Raw genomic sequence first — 19466 nt, forward strand, 5'->3', positions numbered from 1 at the left:
GATGTAAGGGAGTCTCGATGGGCCCAGCGTCAAGGCCAGACAAACAACAGGGCAGCCTGTTGCAAAATGTTTACACTACGCCATTGCAACACACAGACGCAAACGTTCACAGAGAGAAATGTTTAAACGCCTATAATCGCCAGATAGATATATATCTAATTTTGTATGTGTGGCGCACAGCTTATAATTTACTCGATAGTTCTATAAAAATGCACATTTCAAATATAATTGCAGAGCAACGCAAAAGGCGCCACCAACCGATATATCTATATGAAATATAGATATATATCTACAATATTTTCTGTGTGGGGCAATCAAATTTATGGCAAGAGCTAAAAATTAATATCAGAATTGGAATTAAACTAGCGGGAAACAACATCAGATAGAATTGAGATGATGTAATAATTGTGCTCGAAAGAAATAATATTCAGATGCCTAAACAAAAACAACCATTTGCAATATATTTATGCGTAACATAAAAGACTGATAATCGATTTCAAATAGCTGAATCAATTACCTAAAATTCTAGGCAATTAAACTGCTTTTCGAACAATGTACAAGAGTGTGGATAGCATAGGATAATCACTGATCATCTGATCTGATCATTTTCAAAAGATAATATAATTAAATATATAACTAATAGCTCCAATTGAGTATTCAAGATCACACACAATTGAGAACTTAACAACTTTATCAATAAATTACAGTCACGCGGATAAGAAAAGATTATCTCGCTAACAAAAATAGTCGAACACAAACTGGTATTCGAGGTAAATACAGATAAAACCCCAATAATTAATTATTTTTATCAATTTAGGTAACATATATGGGTTAGTTTGACCAAGGTCTACATTTTTTTATGAGCTCAACAGTTATTCGCATAATCAAATTCGCATAGATAACAAAAATGGCTGCTACGAAACAAAAATATCAATTCCTAATTGATTGTTACTTTTGTTACTTAAATAAATGCGTATGCGTTAGTCAAAAACCAAGCGGATAAAGGTGGATAAAGAATAAATATAATTTACAGCTTTATTCAGTTGATTTAATCAAACAGATAGAGTCGATTAATTAGAAGGTGTCAAATATCGAACAAAATACAGATTACCACAAATCAATTAGCATTACGTTAAATTCAAACCTACCCGACTATTTAAATGCTTACAGATAACATCTAAATAGCTATGCCATGCTGAATCAAAACTATAAAAGATTTTCACAACTTTAAAGGTTTTTGCTCAGCAATCAAAAAACCAACATAGACAAAAGATAGCCGGAAATAAAGCGTGACAAATCGATGACAGATAGAATTAACAAGTGTAAAACTTATCCGCACAATTGGCAGACACTTAAGCATAGCAAAAGTCAAGTAGTTTATATTTTTGTATTGCCATGCGTCATAAATACAAAACTAAGACGCGCGACAAGGGCATCAAATATTATGCAGAAAATACGTGAATATAGATTGATAAGATAGACGCGTTCTAAACTTCAATGCGAATACTCGTACTACAGACTACATATACTTGCTGTATTAGCTGGGGCAGTGGGTAAAGTCGACGGCGTTGGTTTGTACCCAAAAATAAAAACACAAGAACAAAATATATTCACTGATAAGCCCCAAAACGCACAATTCTAGACACTTGCCGGGTCTGTCCTCGCTCGCTCGATCGCATAATATTCTTTTTTTTTTGGCATACCCTAACTTTGGTTACTTCAGTTTATACGCGAAGAAGACAACTTTAATAATAGATAAGGTTTATAGGCATCTGACATGGGATTCTATTTTAAAAATATTTTTTTTTAAAGTTAACTGTTTTATACCAGTATTTGGAGTAGGATAAACTAAATTTTCAACTAAAATAATTTCATTCATATTGGAAATCCAAACAGTTTACAAATTGGAATAACCTTTTAATATAATTTATATAAGAAATTCTTTTATATCCCAAGGAATCTACTTGAAAATTATATTTACAAAAAATTCCAATTCAAACCAAAAGCTAAAAAAGTTTCAAATATTTTAATATTGGCTCATTTCTCTGATATTAAAATTAATAATAATGACAATAACATTTAATATTTTAGTTTTTAAAAGTGAACTATTTACCAAAATATGTTATTTATGATTATACATTCTACAATTTAAAGCTGCAAGAGTGTTAGCGCTTTAGCTAGCCACAATTAACTGTTTTCTCTTTTTTTTCGGCCCGCATTGATAAGCCGCATTAAATAACATGTTGCGAGGAGCATTGGGAACGGCTCTGTCACGAGTCGAGTCGCTGTCGCTATCTGCCGCATAAGCCAGCTGAGCGGGTGACTATTTTTAGTATTTTTAGTAGCCGACACAGTTGCTGACATTGGTTGTAAATCTTGGCAATGGCAGTGCTCAATGCAATGGAGGCGGGTTCGTTCGTTCGTTTGTTCGCTCGTCCGTCAGCCAAGTTGTTATGGAACTGAAAGACAACGTCATCACAGAGAGAGAGGCACAGTGTGAGAGAGAGAGAGGGGGGCAAATCAACTGTGAGCAATGTCACGGGTATTTGGATGACAGCAGCCCATAAGTTTATCATCACTTTTTCACATTCTATCGCATTCAATTGGAATATGTTTTTATCTGCATTCGATTGAGTGTGAAATTTCGAGTAGTGAAACCGGTTCGATGTCATCATGATTTTATTTTATTCGTACTTATACCATAAATATATATTGTTGATCTCTGTATTGCCAAAATGTGTTCAATAAACAACAACAGACTTCGCCAGAGTTGCGATGCTGACTGCAATTGCTTGTAGCTAAAAACTAGCTAGAAATCATCCAGCAAAAGGACAGTTTTTCTTCCAGTACTTATAGGAAATCATTATAAATTATATTTCAAGGTGCTGATTAATACAATTTTTTATCCACTTCATAAATTGCATTCTTTATTTTTACATCATAGTCTAGACAGGTAAGAAAATCTATTAAATACGATAATACATTTTTAAAGATCGTTAAATGAGCTAAACCGAACAAAAAAGTTTTTAAGGTCGAATTTTTAGAAATATGTTTTTAGGGATTTTCAACTAAAGTCTTTTCAAGCACAAGCTGTAAGGGTATGTGTCGGATAATTCCATTTATACATATATTCTTATCCAAATCTATTGCTAAGATTAATATTCAGATAAACATATATATTCAACAATATATTCAATTGCAACTCATCAAATAAAAATTTATTTTACAATTCCAAAGCACTTCATAAGAATCCCGTGCCAGCTTACTCTGATCTCTGTACATACACATAGGCGCAATGTACTTTTCCTACGAACTACATAATACTCTTTTAACGATCAATCTTAGCTTTTTCTTTTTTTTATTTATTTATTTTTCTTGGCGGCTTTAAAGCAAATTTGGCAACACTGGCAGAGTCGTGACTCAGCTGTTATAAGTCGGTTGTTCAGTCCGAGCTGCCCGACAATTGTTCTACACTTGTTTGGCATTCCAGTGAACTTCAATGATATTCGAGAGCCGCAGCTGAGCGCGAGACTTGCCGCAAACTGAGACTCGCTGCCACATCACGTGCTTTCAAGTATACGTTTAGTCGAGTTTATCGCCCAGTTTGACAGCGAGTCGCCTTCTTTACTTTTTTTCTTCTATTTTGTAAACAATGGTTTGGCTTGTTTCTAAACATTTGCGCCTGTCGCTTATTATACAATACTATTTGAGGTTAAATAAGATCCAAAATAAAATGAATTCATTATTTGAACACTTAATTGTTATAAAGAATATTAACTTTAAGGTCTTTACATATTCAAGTGGGCGGTCTTTCTGTCATAACTTAACAATATGCAAGTGTTATTGGTATTGCCAACTACCTTATACCAACTCTAAATTGTGCGATCACGTTCCATAGATGCGTATGCTAAAGCTGCTAATTTCAGAGACATGCAAAAGCCGCAACAAAGATCGTTGCTCAAAATGCCCAATTAGCGCAATCAAATGCAGCAACAGAATTGTAGAATATACAGAAAAATATGTCTAAATCTTTTAAGTCTGTTGGATAGCTATAATTGGTAGCTACAGAAAGCTACCTACGACCATATACAAGTTATCCAGTAAGTTTAAACAGGTAAAAATAGCTATAATCGGAAAATTAAGCATGGATAACCAAGAATCATATTCGACTTAGTACAAATTGTATGTATAGCTAGAACTTGTTTTGCATGTTTTTATTCTTCCTTATTAGCTAGTAACTGATTTATTACTAACCATCTTTGTCCGGCGTACTAGATGTATCCTCTTAATAAATGACTTATCACCCACATTTTCTACGCCTTAATTTACATTTATTAAGCTGTTGCCATGCCATGTTGTAATTGACTTAAATGATGGCGACATCAAATGTCATGACCTGTTCTCGGTTATCCGCCATAATCCATGTGCCTTAATGCACTCGGATAAGAGTTTATATTGTTGATGACAAGTGGTCCCAGCGGTCAGGCTTTAAAGCGCATTGTAGCCCATTGGCCAAAGCCCGTTATCCATTATCCGTTGCGACATTTTCCGCCATAAGACGATATCAACGAGACACATTCGCTCATTTGCCGTTGTCACTCTTCATTGAGATAAGTTCAATTCGCATTGCACAGAAGAGCTGCTCGATTCAGTGCCACAAAAACATCCGGCCCAACAAAAGCACAGCAGCAACAATTGCCTAGGGGCCCCGAGGTCTTTCTCTCTTCCTCTCTCTCTCTCTCTTGCTGTCGGCTTCTCGCTGTTTGTCGAGGCAAACGGCTTTACAACTCGAGTCGTTCGACAATGGCGCGTAGTTTACTTGTTTTTGCCCATTGTATTTTGCATACAGGCATTTATTATATTATACATTATTTGAATAAAGTAAATTACGTACAAAAAGAAGAGCCTCCACTACGGCCTACCCCCGCTCTCCTTAACAACTCCGTACGCCGAAAAGCTTAATTGAGTTCGGTATCGAAGCAAAACCAAAGCGGAGAATGCCGAACAAAGAATGGAACGCGAAAATTCTTGAGCTTTGCTTTGTTTTCACATGCATATTTTATGCATAGCTGCCATACCCCCAGCTAAACCGTCAACCCCTCAACCCATGCTCAGTGCCTGCCTGTTTATTATCTTTGCAAATTTGACGCGTTTTCAATACGCTCCATAGGGAACGTTGCTTGCTTTACTGCGCGTAATTCAATTTGTAGTCAACCTCTCTGCCGCCTCCTCCTCCTCCTTCTCTTCGTACATTTCAATTCCCTTTTGCTGCTCTGCGTGGGCGTCTTCTTTTCATCTTTCGCACGCCTTTTCGAGATTTTAAATTTGCTTGTCGTTTCGCTTTCAGATAACAACTTGCAGACACTATAAATGTCACGTCCACATCCATCTGTGCGGCCACTGGTCACTTACACACATCTCCCTCTGCCCCTGCTCGTCATCGCCATGGCAGTGCGCACTTATTAATTAGCTCTGGTTTCTTTAATTAGCGCAAGCCAAACGAAAATAACTGACAGCAATTGAGCTAGAATATTTTGTGTGGAATTTTTAGAATTTGAGCTGCACGTGCAAATATTTTAAAGCTTGTAAAGTGGCCGCGAATGGGGGAGAAAGACAGAGTCAGAGAAAAGAAGAGTGTGTAGCAGACAGGTAGCGCAGCAAAAGACTGGGATTCAGGTAATTATATAATCAACAAATTAAATATGAAGAGAACGAGAAAACACAAATTGAACGCTTCAAAGAGATTATCCAAGTGTTTAATAGATTATCAAGTTAACGAACAAGTGTCAGCATAAGCGATATTTAAGTTTTTTGGGTAGCATCACACTTATCCGGAATATGGCAAATAACAAATTGTCACAATCATTTAAGTCCATAAAAACTTCCAATAGCATGGCAACAAAAAGTAAGCATTAGTTTCTAACAATGAATATGCTGATAAGATAATTATCCATCACCCTCGGAGAAAAGTGTAAATAGTTTTGAACAAAATACCGCAGAGATTCTAAGTCTTAATTGTAAGGAATACACATAACATAGTAATGCGGATAAGGTCAGATAACACAACATATGTAAACAATCATTCGTGGATAATACATATAACAGAAAATAATTGTTATTCATAACTTATCCACGCCCAAATTAATAACTATGAGCACACTTATTGAACCAGCTCGATAACTAGTCGAATGTTGTGCTGGTTACACAAATTGGTCTAATCATAATATACATCGTAAATTAACAACTTATCCGCGACTAATGTATACACCTCCCGATAACCTTTATAACATGCACTAACACACCAAAATCAAGGTTATTGAATCAAGGGAAATGTAAAAATATTTACAACAAATGTCCGTATGTCGCGCAGTTATTAACTTTTATTCATTAACTGAGCAGACAAAATATGATATGAGTGCCTATAAATATAAATATAAATATATATATAAATGTATGTATGTACATATATGTAGAGTATATATCGCACTCATATAAAGCTTATTTTTTGCAGTTGCCGTCGCATCGTCGGAGACCCCTCAATGAAATTACTTGCACAAATTAATGCCGCACAATTACCCACATCAGAGCCGGACAGAGCCAGACAATTGATTGTATGATATCTCTTGCGCATATGTCGGCTTGTTATATGCATATATGTCAAAAATATATTTATATATATATCGCACTCTATGGATCTATATATGCATATGTGCACATATTTTTATTTTTGTCGCTGTTGTTGTTATATTTACTTTCGACTTTCTTATTGCTGGATATTGTGGGCGGTGTTGTTATTGTTGTTGTTCTGTCGCGTGGTTATTAACACATTCGAGTATCACGCACGCACACACGCACTCGACACACACATACTACGAGTTGCACTTGATTTAATAAATTTGATTAGGATTTATGAGCGTGTGGGTTTTTAATTTTAGATCCAAAGCCTGCATATATTCACGAATTTCATAAAGTTTATAGCTTGACTTTAAGGCCGAGTAATTCGAACATGTGATCGATGAGACGAAAGCAACAATAACACGAAATTGTTATATCATTGTGGATAAATGGCAAATCGGTGCATAGAAATTGAAATTTGAGGCGCGAATAACATTCAAGTCATTTATCCAGTCAGTTGTGTTACGGATATCTGAGACTAGTGCTTGGAATGTAGATGAATGCAAATATGGATTACCGCAATTTAGCTAAAGATTTAAATGTTTCTGTTTATATACTTCGAATTGGCTCTTCGGTATTCTGGATAAACGGAATACTTGCTTATTTGGATAGCCAAAGGTGTGACAAGTCTGAAAATTCAAATTAACATTAAATTCTCTAGAATAACAATATTCAAATTACTTAAGCATATAACTATATCACGGATAAGTTTGCAAAATGATATTTTTAGCTTTAGCTGAGTAACCGCATATTACCTAAAGACTTGTATAAATAAAACTTGGATAAGCCTTTAGAGTGGTTGGTCATTAACGAATAAGTGCGAATGACCCAGTTAAAATAATCGAATAAAATATAAATTTATATATAAATTAATATGTTGCTGGTCCAGCGATGAACTAGGCGTCGGTGGTAGGTCCAGCGTTGATCGGGTATTTATAGTCTTAATCAATAAGTTGCTGGTCCAGCGATGAGCTAGGCGTCGGTGGCAGGTCCAGCGTTGATCGGGTAATTATAATCTTCTTATGATGATTATGTTGGAGGGTTTGACTTCACCCCCTTTTCTATTAACTGGCCTTGTGGCTCAGCAATGATCAGAAATATAACAATTTGATTACGGCGGTGTGCCGGAGTAGTGCGGGTTTATTCTTCAAACCTCAATACAAAACTGATTTTTAGCTACATAGAATATTTCACTTAAGCTAAGCCAAAACTCGCATCACACCACAATGTCATGGTCGGCAAGCCGACTCAGCAATCTTAGGCAATAACGGAAACTCTTGCAGTAAACAAAAGTATCTGGTTACCGCCGCTGACCATTGCAGTTATAGCGCGCTGATACAAAGTATGCAGTGTCGCAATTGCGAGGGCTGTTTCTTAACTTACGAAACACGCGATAGCGAGGGTTGGTTATAAACTTATGAAATACCCTATATTAAATGTTATGTGTTAACTACTCCCCCTTCAAGTGTAAGGCCGCCCTCGGCCGACCCAATTCCGGCGACGACTTCTCGTAATTGCTTCGCAGACTTCCTTGCGTCGATGAACCGCCAAAGGGTGAGGCCAATGCAGATTAAAGCACAGCATATACCTCCAATGATGAATGCCACACGATAAGCTTGATCAGTTCCGGCGTCTTTCTTGAATTGCTGTATCTCCTCCAAATTACGTTCATTTAAACGATGAAGATAAGGGAGGCTGAGGACATCTTGGCTGGCAGTGATGTTCAGCAAGGGAGAGTTGGCAATGCCCGGGACTCTATTGCGTACGTTGTTGTGGTTGTAAAACAGAGTCCCGTTGATCGCGACTCGGTCCCCGAACGTAATGAGATGCGTGCCGTGTACTTGGATTTCAGTGCCGTTATCCACCTGGATCCTTGCGGACCCGTCGTTAAGAATGATGATTCCATCATCTACGTGGGTGATTATTTCCAGGTTGCTCGGCTGGATTTCACAGTGTGCCGTGCCACCTGCATGGAGCTCTTTGGCACATGAACTCTCTAATGCCAGACGACAAAAGGTGGCTCCAGGTGAAGCGGTGCAACTCTGCAGTGTGTGGGTTTTTCCATCGCATTCGGCTATGACGTTGTCAGGCAATCGCAATATGAAATTCTTGTGAATGACAGGATAAATCGTAATTTTTCTGCAAGCTTGTTTAATATGATTTAAATTCCAAAAAAAAAAAAAAAAAATTTTTTTTTTTTTTTTTTTTTTTTTTTTTTTTACGTTGGGCGCCAATTAATATGTTGCTGGTCCAGCGATGAACTAGGCGTCGGTGGTAGGTCCAGCGTTGATCGGGTATTTATAGTCTTAATCAATAAGTTGCTGGTCCAGCGATGAGCTAGGCGTCGGTGGCAGGTCCAGCGTTGATCGGGTAATTATAATCTTCTTATGATGATTATGTTGGAGGGTTTGACTTCACCCCCTTTTCTATTAACTGGCCTTGTGGCTCAGCAATGATCAGAAATATAACAATTTGATTACGGCGGTGTGCCGGAGTAGTGCGGGTTTATTCTTCAAACCTCAATACAAAACTGATTTTTAGCTACATAGAATATTTCACTTAAGCTAAGCCAAAACTCGCATCACACCACAATGTCATGGTCGGCAAGCCGACTCAGCAATCTTAGGCAATAACGGAAACTCTTGCAGTAAACAAAAGTATCTGGTTACCGCCGCTGACCATTGCAGTTATAGCGCGCTGATACAAAGTATGCAGTGTCGCAATTGCGAGGGCTGTTTCTTAACTTACGAAACACGCGATAGCGAGGGTTGGTTATAAACTTATGAAATACCCTATATTAAATGTTATGTGTTAACTTATACGTTCAAATTTTAAATCAAAGTACGTTATCAGAGTATTAAATCACTAAGAGTAATAATTAGTTGAGCTACCTCGGATAAGTGGTTAACAATTAAATCAAATAAGATCATTGAAACTTAACACTTAAACCAAATGAGACCGTTTAAATTTCCAGCTTAATGTTAGTTTAATCAGTTGCAATTTAAACGGATAACATTTACGGCTTTTAGTTCCCAAGCGGATAAGCGCATTTTCAATGTTTCGCCATTTTGTAACTGATATCATCAAACGCGTGATATAGTCAATTGAACAAATACTCTAGGCAATATAGTTGAATGCTCATTGAGCGAATATTATTTAAACAGCTTTAATACACATAATTAAATTCAATAAATGTGGGAAAAAGACACTCAATCAGTACATTTCAATTATGAGAGATTAGAGCGGATAATATCACGAACGCCGCACATGAAATGCAATCTAGAACCGAATATTTAATAAATAATTTTGCCAAACGAATGTAATATACACACCCAGATTCGAAATCATTGCACAACGCGAAATGAATTATTATCCAGTTTATGGGCAGGTGTAAACGGCAACGACTTTCATGTTCGGCGCAAGGTAACTACCCCGAAAACAAACCGGAAAGAACTTTTACTGCAAGTGTGACGACGATGAAATACTCTTATTGAGCAATGTGTATATTAATAATAATAACATTAATAATAATAATAACATATGAACTTATCCAATCAATTACAACTTTTTATTTATATTATATATAGATCGTATAGCTCTTATAAAATAGGGTTATCCAGTAAGTCAAGTCTTATCAACTAGAACGCTCTTTTATTGTATTCTACAGTTAACCGTAATGAGCTTTACCTTTCTCAATCCAACTACTATATTATATGGTTTCCCTAGATGTAAGCCGAGCGCTCTAGTCGCAGTGTTCTATTGCAAGGGTATTACAATTAAACTGATACCAAAACTCACTAAGCAAACGAACTAAATTTATGGGCAATACATGGGCATACGAGGAGTATCTAAATATATATATATATACGTGTATATATATAGTTCTATCGAATTTGTAGCATGTGGATTGTGGGATAAGCAGAACAAGCAAATGCCGTGACAGGTCAAACGGGGCTGTCACCTATAAATAAAACGCACAGTTCAGCAATTTTAGACAGACCCAAAGCAAGCTCAAATAAAACCTATCGATTTTGTGAAAGAAAAACCATTTACCTGTCAGCCACACATACACACGCACACACACATACTGGGTACCTTAGTGGTGTAAGTTTTTTTCATTGGGTTAGTTGGTCGCGTTGCCACACACAAATCAACAAATAGATAAAGCCGAACAACAACAAAAACAACTAAAGTTGAACGAACTGGTTGGGAAACTAGTCAAAAATAATAATGCATAAAAATAAACTCGATACGCAGTAATTGGAGAATCACAAGTCAACATTGTTGCCAGCCTCGTCTCGTCTGCGTGATTTTAAGCTGAATTTCCCATCATCCGCTGGCGATGATTCAGAGCATAAATCAAATCGATCGACGTCGTCGTCGTCGTCACCTGGTCACGTACTATAACAAATCGTCAGCGACATTTGCGATAGGCGATTCGAGTTCGAGCTGCTCTGTCGACTTATTCAAATCGATTGATTCGATTCATGTTGCCCCCCACACACACACGCACACCTGCACTATAAACACACAAACTAGAAAATACCCTAGACTAGATGAGGATAGCTTAGTTTCAGTATTTATACTATGAGATTGCCTTGAACATGATCAATTTTAATTTTCTTTCTCTGTTCTCTCCTACATATGCAGCTATATAGTAATATAATAATATTTTATATCTTTACTTTAGACTAGTTTTTAGATCCTTCAAACTGCTTGTTAATCTTAACAACTGATACCACTTTATAGGGCTAGATAAGCTTCTAATGATGTTTAAACAGCTTAAAGTTAATCTCTGTCTCTTACTCTATATATATGTATACTATATATCCGTATAATTTGTATATCATTACTCTATACACGATTTCTTAGAGTATTTCCACTTCATATATTCTCGCGTCTCTTTTAGCTTGGTCTTAACTGTTTTTCGTGCGCTTGAACGGCATCCAAACGGATCGGTAATTGCTATATTTTTTCACTTGATTGCTTACAGTCTCATGTGTGTAAAAAAATTTGAAAAGTCGTTTTGCGGCTCACGTGAGTGACTGACTGACTGACTGAATAGACCACCGCCCCGTGGCTAAAGACATGAACCCGGTTTTCGAGTCAACTGCTTTTTTTTCTGTTCGCAATTGAGCGAATGATTCGATGGTCATTTGTGACAGCTATGCAAAGTAATAATTTGTCTATTTGCCAGTTAGATAAAAATTTTGTGAGAATGTGCGAAATACATATAAATTTATATATTATAAGGCTTAGATATCTTTAAATATGCCTGTCCTTCTCTTCTCTCTGGCCGGATAAGCTGCCTAATTGGGTCATCGCCGTATCTTATCAAGCTGTTTGCCTTTGAAATTGATTTTAGCAACATTTTCTTTGCTTAACTTTTATTTTTTGTTTTCTCTCAGTCAAAGTTCACGCGAGTCGTAAACGAAGCAATTATTCAAGCTCCACGCGAAGCATGTGAGAATAAAAGTTTATAGAACCTTTTTTTTTAAATAAATATTTTAATGACTTCGCCTGAAATTCTCGGCTTGTGGGTGGAGCTCAACATTTCACAATGTTTTCTTTCAAAATTAACATTTCGTCTATCGAACGATAGCAAATTGATAAACTGTTAATTGTGACTCAGTCAGCCAATAAAAAAAAAACAACAAGAAAAAAACCAAGCATGTATCATAATCTATTTCAGGTAGTTTTTAAGGTAAAGTAATATCTGTGGCTGTGGACTTCAGGGAAATTTTGTGCACCTATAAAGTAATTAGTCTTTTAATATCTAAATTTTATTAGTGTTTCTGTATTATTATACTATACTTCTACTAAAATTTCGACTTATTTCTATTTATTTTCTTTGTACCGACAAAATATTTAATATTGAATATTTATTTAGTATTGAATAATGAAACCAATTCAAATAAAAACGATAAAAATAAAAATAAGTCAAATTAAAATAATATTTTGGATGGTTTACCTTATTTTCTTTTAATTATAATAACAATTAATTCTAATAAATTTTTAGCTCGACTAAACTATCAACACTATCTATACAAAAATTATTTTTCAAACATGAATGTGAAAACTAAAACTTTTCTATCATTCTTAGTGCTTATCGAGTTTCATATAATTTAAAGCTTGGTGATCTTATCGAGCGCCCGCTAAATTATGTAACATATGCTTAATATTCTGTTTATGTTCTTTAGAGCTCATTCTTGTTCCAACTATATAATCATAAACAAGCTCACTTCGTAGATCCCACCGTAAAAAAAGACAGCTCATAAATTGTGCAAGGTTGAAAATATTGTCTCTATCTAATCGGACACATTTCGACACCCAAAAACTGCGGGACCGCCATAAAGGTGAAAATGTATGTAAAAAAAAAACAAAAAAAAGAACCCAAAGATAAATATTTAAATATATGGTTAGAATCTGCGCGACTGACTCACGTTTTGGGAAACCTATTCGCAATGGAGATTATAAAAATACATTACAATCAAAATACGTGTAAAACTTGGCGAATTGAGTCATAGAAAAGGCCAGCAAACAAATTTGGCTGGCTCATGTGTTGGGTAGAGTGGGAGCGAGTGAGAGAGTAGATACTGCACTTACCTGACGTTGGCTGTGTTCAGTTATTCTTGTTGTTTTCGTTGCTTTTGCTTCTTTTTTTGTCTGCTGCTGCAGTTGTCGATATTTGTTTTCGTTATGTTTTGGGTTCTTATGCTGGTCTCTCTCCCTCTCTCTTTTGCTCACACACCGTGGTTTTTTCAGATTCCTTTTTTTGCTGCTGCGGCTTGCACACACACGTTTTTGTTTTGCTTGGCTCGTTCGTTTGTGTTTTCACTTTCACAGGTACAATTCTACGTCAGGGGAGAAAGGTTAAGAGAGTGAGAATTGCACTGGATGCTCGCAAAAAACTTTGCTTTTGTTGTTTTTGTAGCTGCTTGTAATTTTTTTTTGTTTGTTAAATTTTTTTTTTTTTCTCGTTGCTTTACAGCAATCACATTGGTGGCTTTTTACACACTAACCGAGCAAATTTACCGCAACTGCGGTGACTACCTTGCGCTGCGAGCGTTAAAAATCAACTGAATTGACGTTATGGCCAGCCCGCCACCGAGACGTGAGCGCGCTTTTGATACCGTTACGGGCGACAGCAAGAGAGGAGTCACGAGCGCCAAAAAGGCGCAAGTATGCGTGCCTATGTATGTTTGCATGGAGACAGCCTTCTCTCACTCTCCCAAACGCGCTGAGTTCATGTGTGCGTGAGTATGTGTGTGGGTGATTTTATTTCGTTTTAATACGTATACATGAACGTTTTTGTGTACCGGCTGATTAGTTTATATCGTGATTATTATTCGGAAAAACCAACATACGTGCATTCTTATTAGAATAAAAATCAAGCTAGCATAGTGAGAATTAAATAAATGACAAATATTTGCAATATTCCGAGAGCTGCTCAAGTGCAACGTTCGCTCTTCACACGTGGTTTTTTATTGCAACTTCACGCAACGTAAAAATTCCCACACACAAGCACAAAAATACCCAAACGGACACCAAAACGTAACACGTCTCAAAAAAACAACAACAACAACAAAACTCGTACGAGTCTCTCTCAGTATCACTTTGTTCTGATTCTCTCAGAACGCGCTCTCACTCTCTTTCGTGTTTTATGCATGTGCGTTGTTGCTGGCTAGGCAGAAGAAACCGTTTGTGCTATTAAAAATTGTTGCTTTTTGTATTATTGTTAGCTTTTAGTTAGCACCTCTCTTTATAAATCATTTCCACTGCAGCAGCAGCCACACAAGATGTTAATTAATATGTTTAACGCTTTTTACTGCTGATAATGGTTAGAATAAAGAACGTAAACAAGCGGGTTTAATAGTTAGCAAAGTTTTGCTCTTTTTATACGCAAAAAAATTAGGCCTCTAGGGACAGTCCAGCAGTTGACAAGTGTGCGTGCGGCCAGGCCTCCATACACAAACACACACACGCATTCACGCACTCGAGCATTGGAAAAGCGATGACACTGTTGGGATTTGGCCTAATTTCCTAAGGTAAAAGTCAAACTGACAATCGCGAACAATTTTTTACCTTTTCGCACCTTTACCGCGTTAACATTATAACTTTTTTTTACTTAGTGTTAAACTTTTTTTAATTATTAAATTTGTTGTAACAAAAATATAATTTGCCCGCGACACAAGCAGATGTAAACTGACTGTTAAATTAACAGACTCTCAGAGAGCGCAACTGTTTCTTAACATTGGCTGAGAGTGATAACAAAAACGGTGACTGCCATCAGTCGAGTAACAGTGCTGTGAATATAAAAAAATAATTAAATAAATAAAGAGCATTAAACAAAATAGTATAGCATTTTGGTATTTATTATTTAAGCATAATGAATACATTTAAGATATATCAAAAATGCTTATGTATTCCGTTGTCATATCAACAGCACGGTTTGCTCTTAAAAATGACGCTAATTCGATAAATGAATTTATCGCTTTATTAGAGTATCATTTGAGTTCGCAGTAAACTGTGCAACACTGTGTAATACAAGCGGGCTATTTAATTTAACTAATACAAAACTAAAAAGAAGCTGTATTCAATTGAAAAAAACCACAAAAGTTGTTCCGTAGAACTCGAATTACTGTAAATAAATGCTGTTGCTGTAAAAATTCGTTCTGTTAAACTATTGTAAATGGCTTAGTCAAACCCACGCACACCTTACCAACACTGTTTGGGCGCGCATTTGAACTGTTCTAAAATTTTACGTAAAATTGAAATATTTGCAAGTTTAGAACTACTTTGAGTCTTATTCTCAGCACTTTTTACATAGTATAATTTGGTATTAAAATATAAATGCAATTTTAATTTCAGGAATTTGCTAATATCATGTTGCACATCTCGTTGTTCTTCTGATTCAAGACAAAAGTGCGACCAGCCGATTTTTGTGTTTGCGTTGAGAGAAAATGTTTGGCGTAGGGTTTCTCAACCGACTGCAGATAAACGGAGCGAGTATTGGATTGGCTGTGGAAGAGATGTATATATAAATATATATTGATAGATGAGAAATTGGCAAGTCGCAATGGTCTTACGTGAGCAACTGTTCGGGTCGCTCCAGCTGCATGCAGAGCTTCATGTCGCTATAGAAGTCTAGATCCGCCTGTAGGCTCAGCTTCGGCTCGTGGCGCAGTTCAATCCGCTGCTCCAGCTTGGCATAGGTGAAGCCTACAGCAAGGTGAGCGACGACTGCGGTGCCAGTGCTGCAAGAGAACGAATTTGGATTTGAGTACAAATGCTTAGATGGTGAATCCCTGATTCCTCTGCTCACTTCTGTTGTATTTCCGTTTGGGCATTACGATTCCACAGACTGAAGTTCACTTTGCCGTTTAGATCGACGCTGCGAGCTCCGAGCACGCGCCAGTGCAGAGTTGCGCCCGACGCCAGGACAATGTATTGTTCGTGATCCTGCGCCAATGTTGTTGCCTGATAGGCTGGCGTCGTATCCGAGGCGCTGCCACCCCACACGTGGCCCATCAGCTCCGTCTGGCCGCTGAAGAAGATCAGCGGACGCAGCTGGGCGCCCTGCACACTGATCTCCATGCCCGCCGTCATTGTTTCCTCATGCTCCGGCTCATCGTCTGGCGGTATCTGATCACTGCCCTCGTCCGCAGCGCTATCGCCCACAAAGGAGCTGAGACCAGCCGTGTAGATGCCCAGCTTAAAGCTGCTCGCCTCGGCGCGTCCTGCGTGCAGCAGGAACTCCACGGAGCCACGCTTCAAAATGCCTTGATACACCTCCTGCGTGCTCAGCAGGGTCTCGTTGAAGGCGGGCGAGCTCGAGAGCTGACGGGTCAGCACTGTGGTGAGGCCTAGAATGGGATAAGCAAAGGGATTAACATCTTATGAATTTGCAACTCTTTGCCTCGGGATTACCTCGTTGCGCCAGGACATTATAGTTGTTGACATGGTCTCGCTGCCTGAGCGCCGTCTGGAACATTGCCCGGAACCTGGGACAAATCTCGGCCAGCATGCGCAGCTTCTGCAACACATAGGTCTTAATCTCAAACTGACGATCCGTGGAGGCCAGGTAATCCAGCAGTTCGCCCAGCTGCTCGGCACTAGGTCGCATGGCCAGCAATATATCCAGGGCCAAGGTGCGCGCAGAGCTGTCGTAGCGGCGCTGTCGCTGATAGAAAATGCTCGCGAACTGGAGACGATGTGGCTCTGCGTAGCTTGAGGCTGGAAAGGATTTGAGTGCCTGCAGAGCAGCCACCGAGTGTTTGGGCTGCTTGGCCTGCAGCGCCTGCTGAAGCAGTGCATCGATGGTCACAGGATCGCGCAGATTCTGCAGGGCGCGCGTATAGAGCAGGGTATTGTGCGTGGAGGCCAATCCTTCGAGCAAATAGTTGCGTATCTGCTGCAGCAGCTGATCGTTGACATCGAGTCCGCTCTGCCGGGTGAGCGTGGCCAGAGTCTGGAGCACGCTGTCCCACAGCTTGACATGCGATTTATGCGGCAATTTCTGCTGCAGAAAGTCGTAGAGATGCTCCAGGATGCGGCGCTCCGGGTGTGTGGCCACGGCCAAGGACTGCAAATACTTTTCGAGCAGCTCCAGCGACTCGGCCGTGGTGCCGGCTCCTTTATAGAAGTGACTGAAGCTGGCATTGTGTGCCTCAAAGGTTTGCACCGCGCCCAACAGATCTGCCAGCTGCGCTGCCAGCTGCGACTGCGACGCCAGCAGCGACTCGAACTCCGGCTGCTTGGTGATGCGCGCCAAAGGCACCAGCTGCACAAAGGTGGTAGCTAGCGAGGATTTGCCCACCTGCTTGCCCTGCAGTTGCTCCAGGTTGCCCTCGACCTGGGATTGGAGCTGAGTTGGAATCTGGTTTCAGTTACTGCAGTTGCATCTTAAGCTGGATTCTTACCGTTTGCTCCTTCAGCTTGCTGATGCTGCCATCCACGTCGGCCTCCAGCTCGAAGACGCGATACCATTCCAGGAGACTTTCAATAGCTGCTGATAGTGTCTCCTGCTGCAGTTGCTCCACCTGTTCAACCTCTGCCACATGTTGCAGCAAGAGCTTGCCACGCACCAGGCTTCCGGCATCGGGCTTAGCTGCGAGTGTCAAGCGATGCGTCTCTAGGGATTCGGCTTTCAGCAGGACTCCCTCGGCGCTCAGCTCGTAGTTTACCTGCTGCTCGGAATGTTGTGCCACGCCCAACGCCTGCTCCGGATGATAGCTGACCCGCAGGTCCCACAGAGCGCAGTCCCGCTTAGTCTTCTCCAAGCGCGTCGAAGATTTCACTTTGTATTCGACCCGGCAATGACCGGAGATGTCCAACTCGGTCTCTGCTTGGCCGCTGCTGTCGCGGCGCAGCTGCAACAGCGAGGCGATGCCGCGTTCCAGATTCAACAGCGACTGATCTCTCGAGGTGTGCGCTATCACCTGCTTAGGCTGACCTTTGACCAGAGCCACATAGAATGGCCTGTCCGGCAGACTGAGTATTGTACGGACTCGCTGCTGCGCCTTCACGTGACTTTCGCTCAACTTTATTTCCAGCAGCTGATCCTCCGCGTCGCTCCAAACGGATCTAATCCTCAGTTGCGACTCAAAGGTGTAGCTCACCTGCTCCACTTCTAGGCTGACTTCACTGGAAAGCTGATACAGCTGCTGAGATCCAGTCGGTATCAAACTGGCTGGAAAGAGTGAGTGGGAGAACGAACACGTCATTAGCAACGGGAAGAACTTTCACATAACGACATCGCAGCTTCCAGTCTAAGCTCAAAAGGTTATCAACAAGTTGCCGTTACTAACAAATCAGCTGTCAGCTCTGCCGCTATGCCGCTCTCCCGCTCTTTTGGAGTCTATGTGTGTGCGTGTGTGTGTGCGTCTCTGTGTGCGGGCGTCTGTTTGTGTGCGTGCATTACAGCAACAAGTTCATTCAACTCCAGCTTTCTACGTGCTTCGCCTGGACAAAAAAATAACAAAACGAATAAAATTCTTCGCAAATTACTCACCAAAGCAGTTGACCAAAGAGAGCAGCAACAGCAGCAACAACGTCGGCAGCGCAGAAAAAGAGTTTCTTCTCTGGTTTTTGATTTTCATTTGCCGGCTTCGCTGCATTTTTTGTTCCGTGGGCTTTTCTACGATAAGAGTACTTTGGCAGGGCGATAATATTTAATGCATTGGTTGATCGGTCTGGCCGCACTTGTTGCTCGCCACAGTTCTAATTCTAATTTAATCTCTCATTAGTTCTAATGGGCGACTGCTGTCTGTGCATTTACATTCAAGAATGGTAGACGCATGTTAAATAACATTCAAATAACAGCTTGGCATATTTCTGTTTAAACTGTAAACGGGCACACTGATGCATCGGTGTGCTGCCGTACTGCTAAAAATAGATATTCAAAATAAAGCCGTTAAGAATTATTTTGATTTATATTTATTTATTTGTTAAAGATTAACCGTAGCTCAAATATTTACAATTGTTTCTTTTGCTCAATAAGAAATACTTCTTTAGCTTATCTCATATCACTGAACTAACGGCTTGTTTGCAGTCGATCAGATAATATATATTTTTACTTTTATCTTTTATTTGTTTTAAAAAAACATTGTTTAATTAACCGCAAAGTCTGTATGCCTAAAAATGTTATATGATGCGGCTTAATGCAAAAGGTAAATATCAGGGAAAAGGCAATATTTTAAGGGAATTATGAGGGAAATATATGGAGACACAAATGCATGGGCACACTGTGAGAAATGTTTTATGAAGTATTCAAATATTACTAAAATGTA

At 39.1% G+C, this 19466-nt stretch overlaps 2 protein-coding genes across 6 annotated transcripts in view; both read right to left on the reverse strand.

The window, feature by feature from the left end:
* The window catches only part of LOC111596049 (GTPase-activating protein skywalker), a 57886-nt gene extending 43030 nt beyond the window's left edge, over positions 1-14856 (reverse strand). For 3 of the 5 annotated variants that reach the window (XM_023310097.2, XM_023310094.2, XM_023310096.2), the window contains exon 1: positions 13282-13766. The gene's annotated coding sequence lies outside the window, so the exon portion shown is untranslated. Of the gene's footprint in view, positions 1-13281; positions 13768-14760 lie in introns of those variants that run through there. The other 2 variants (XM_023310089.2, XM_023310092.2) reach the window with 2 other exon arrangements.
* A 635-nt stretch (positions 14857-15491) lies between these two features.
* Positions 15492-18961, reverse strand: LOC111596060 (microsomal triglyceride transfer protein large subunit). The gene is made up of 6 exons (XM_023310109.2): positions 18689-18961; positions 17598-18367; positions 16606-17542; positions 16001-16541; positions 15765-15932; positions 15492-15696 (listed from the first exon to the last, which is right to left on the reverse strand). Exons 1-6 carry the CDS (start codon positions 18792-18794, stop codon positions 15543-15545), a joined length of 2676 nt encoding a protein of 891 aa, XP_023165877.1. The 5' UTR covers positions 18795-18961; the 3' UTR covers positions 15492-15542.
* Positions 18962-19466: the final 505 nt, after the last annotated feature.

Source organism: Drosophila hydei, unplaced genomic scaffold (assembly GCF_003285905.1).
Source record: "Drosophila hydei strain 15085-1641.00,03,60 unplaced genomic scaffold, DhydRS2 tig00008114-arrow-pilon, whole genome shotgun sequence".
NCBI lineage: Eukaryota > Metazoa > Arthropoda > Insecta > Diptera > Drosophilidae > Drosophila > Drosophila hydei.

Coding starts and splice junctions, on each gene's coding strand:
- LOC111596060 (XM_023310109.2), bottom strand. CDS start 18,794: ATGCAGCGAAGCCGGCAAATGAAAATCAAAAACCAGAGAAGAAACTCT. Junction 16,542..16,605: donor TAATGTCCTGGCGCAACGAG/GTAATCCCGAGG, acceptor ATCCCATTCTAG/GCCTCACCACAGTGCTGACC. Junction 15,933..16,000: donor CAAACGGAAATACAACAGAA/GTGAGCAGAGGA, acceptor GTTCTCTTGCAG/CACTGGCACCGCAGTCGTCG.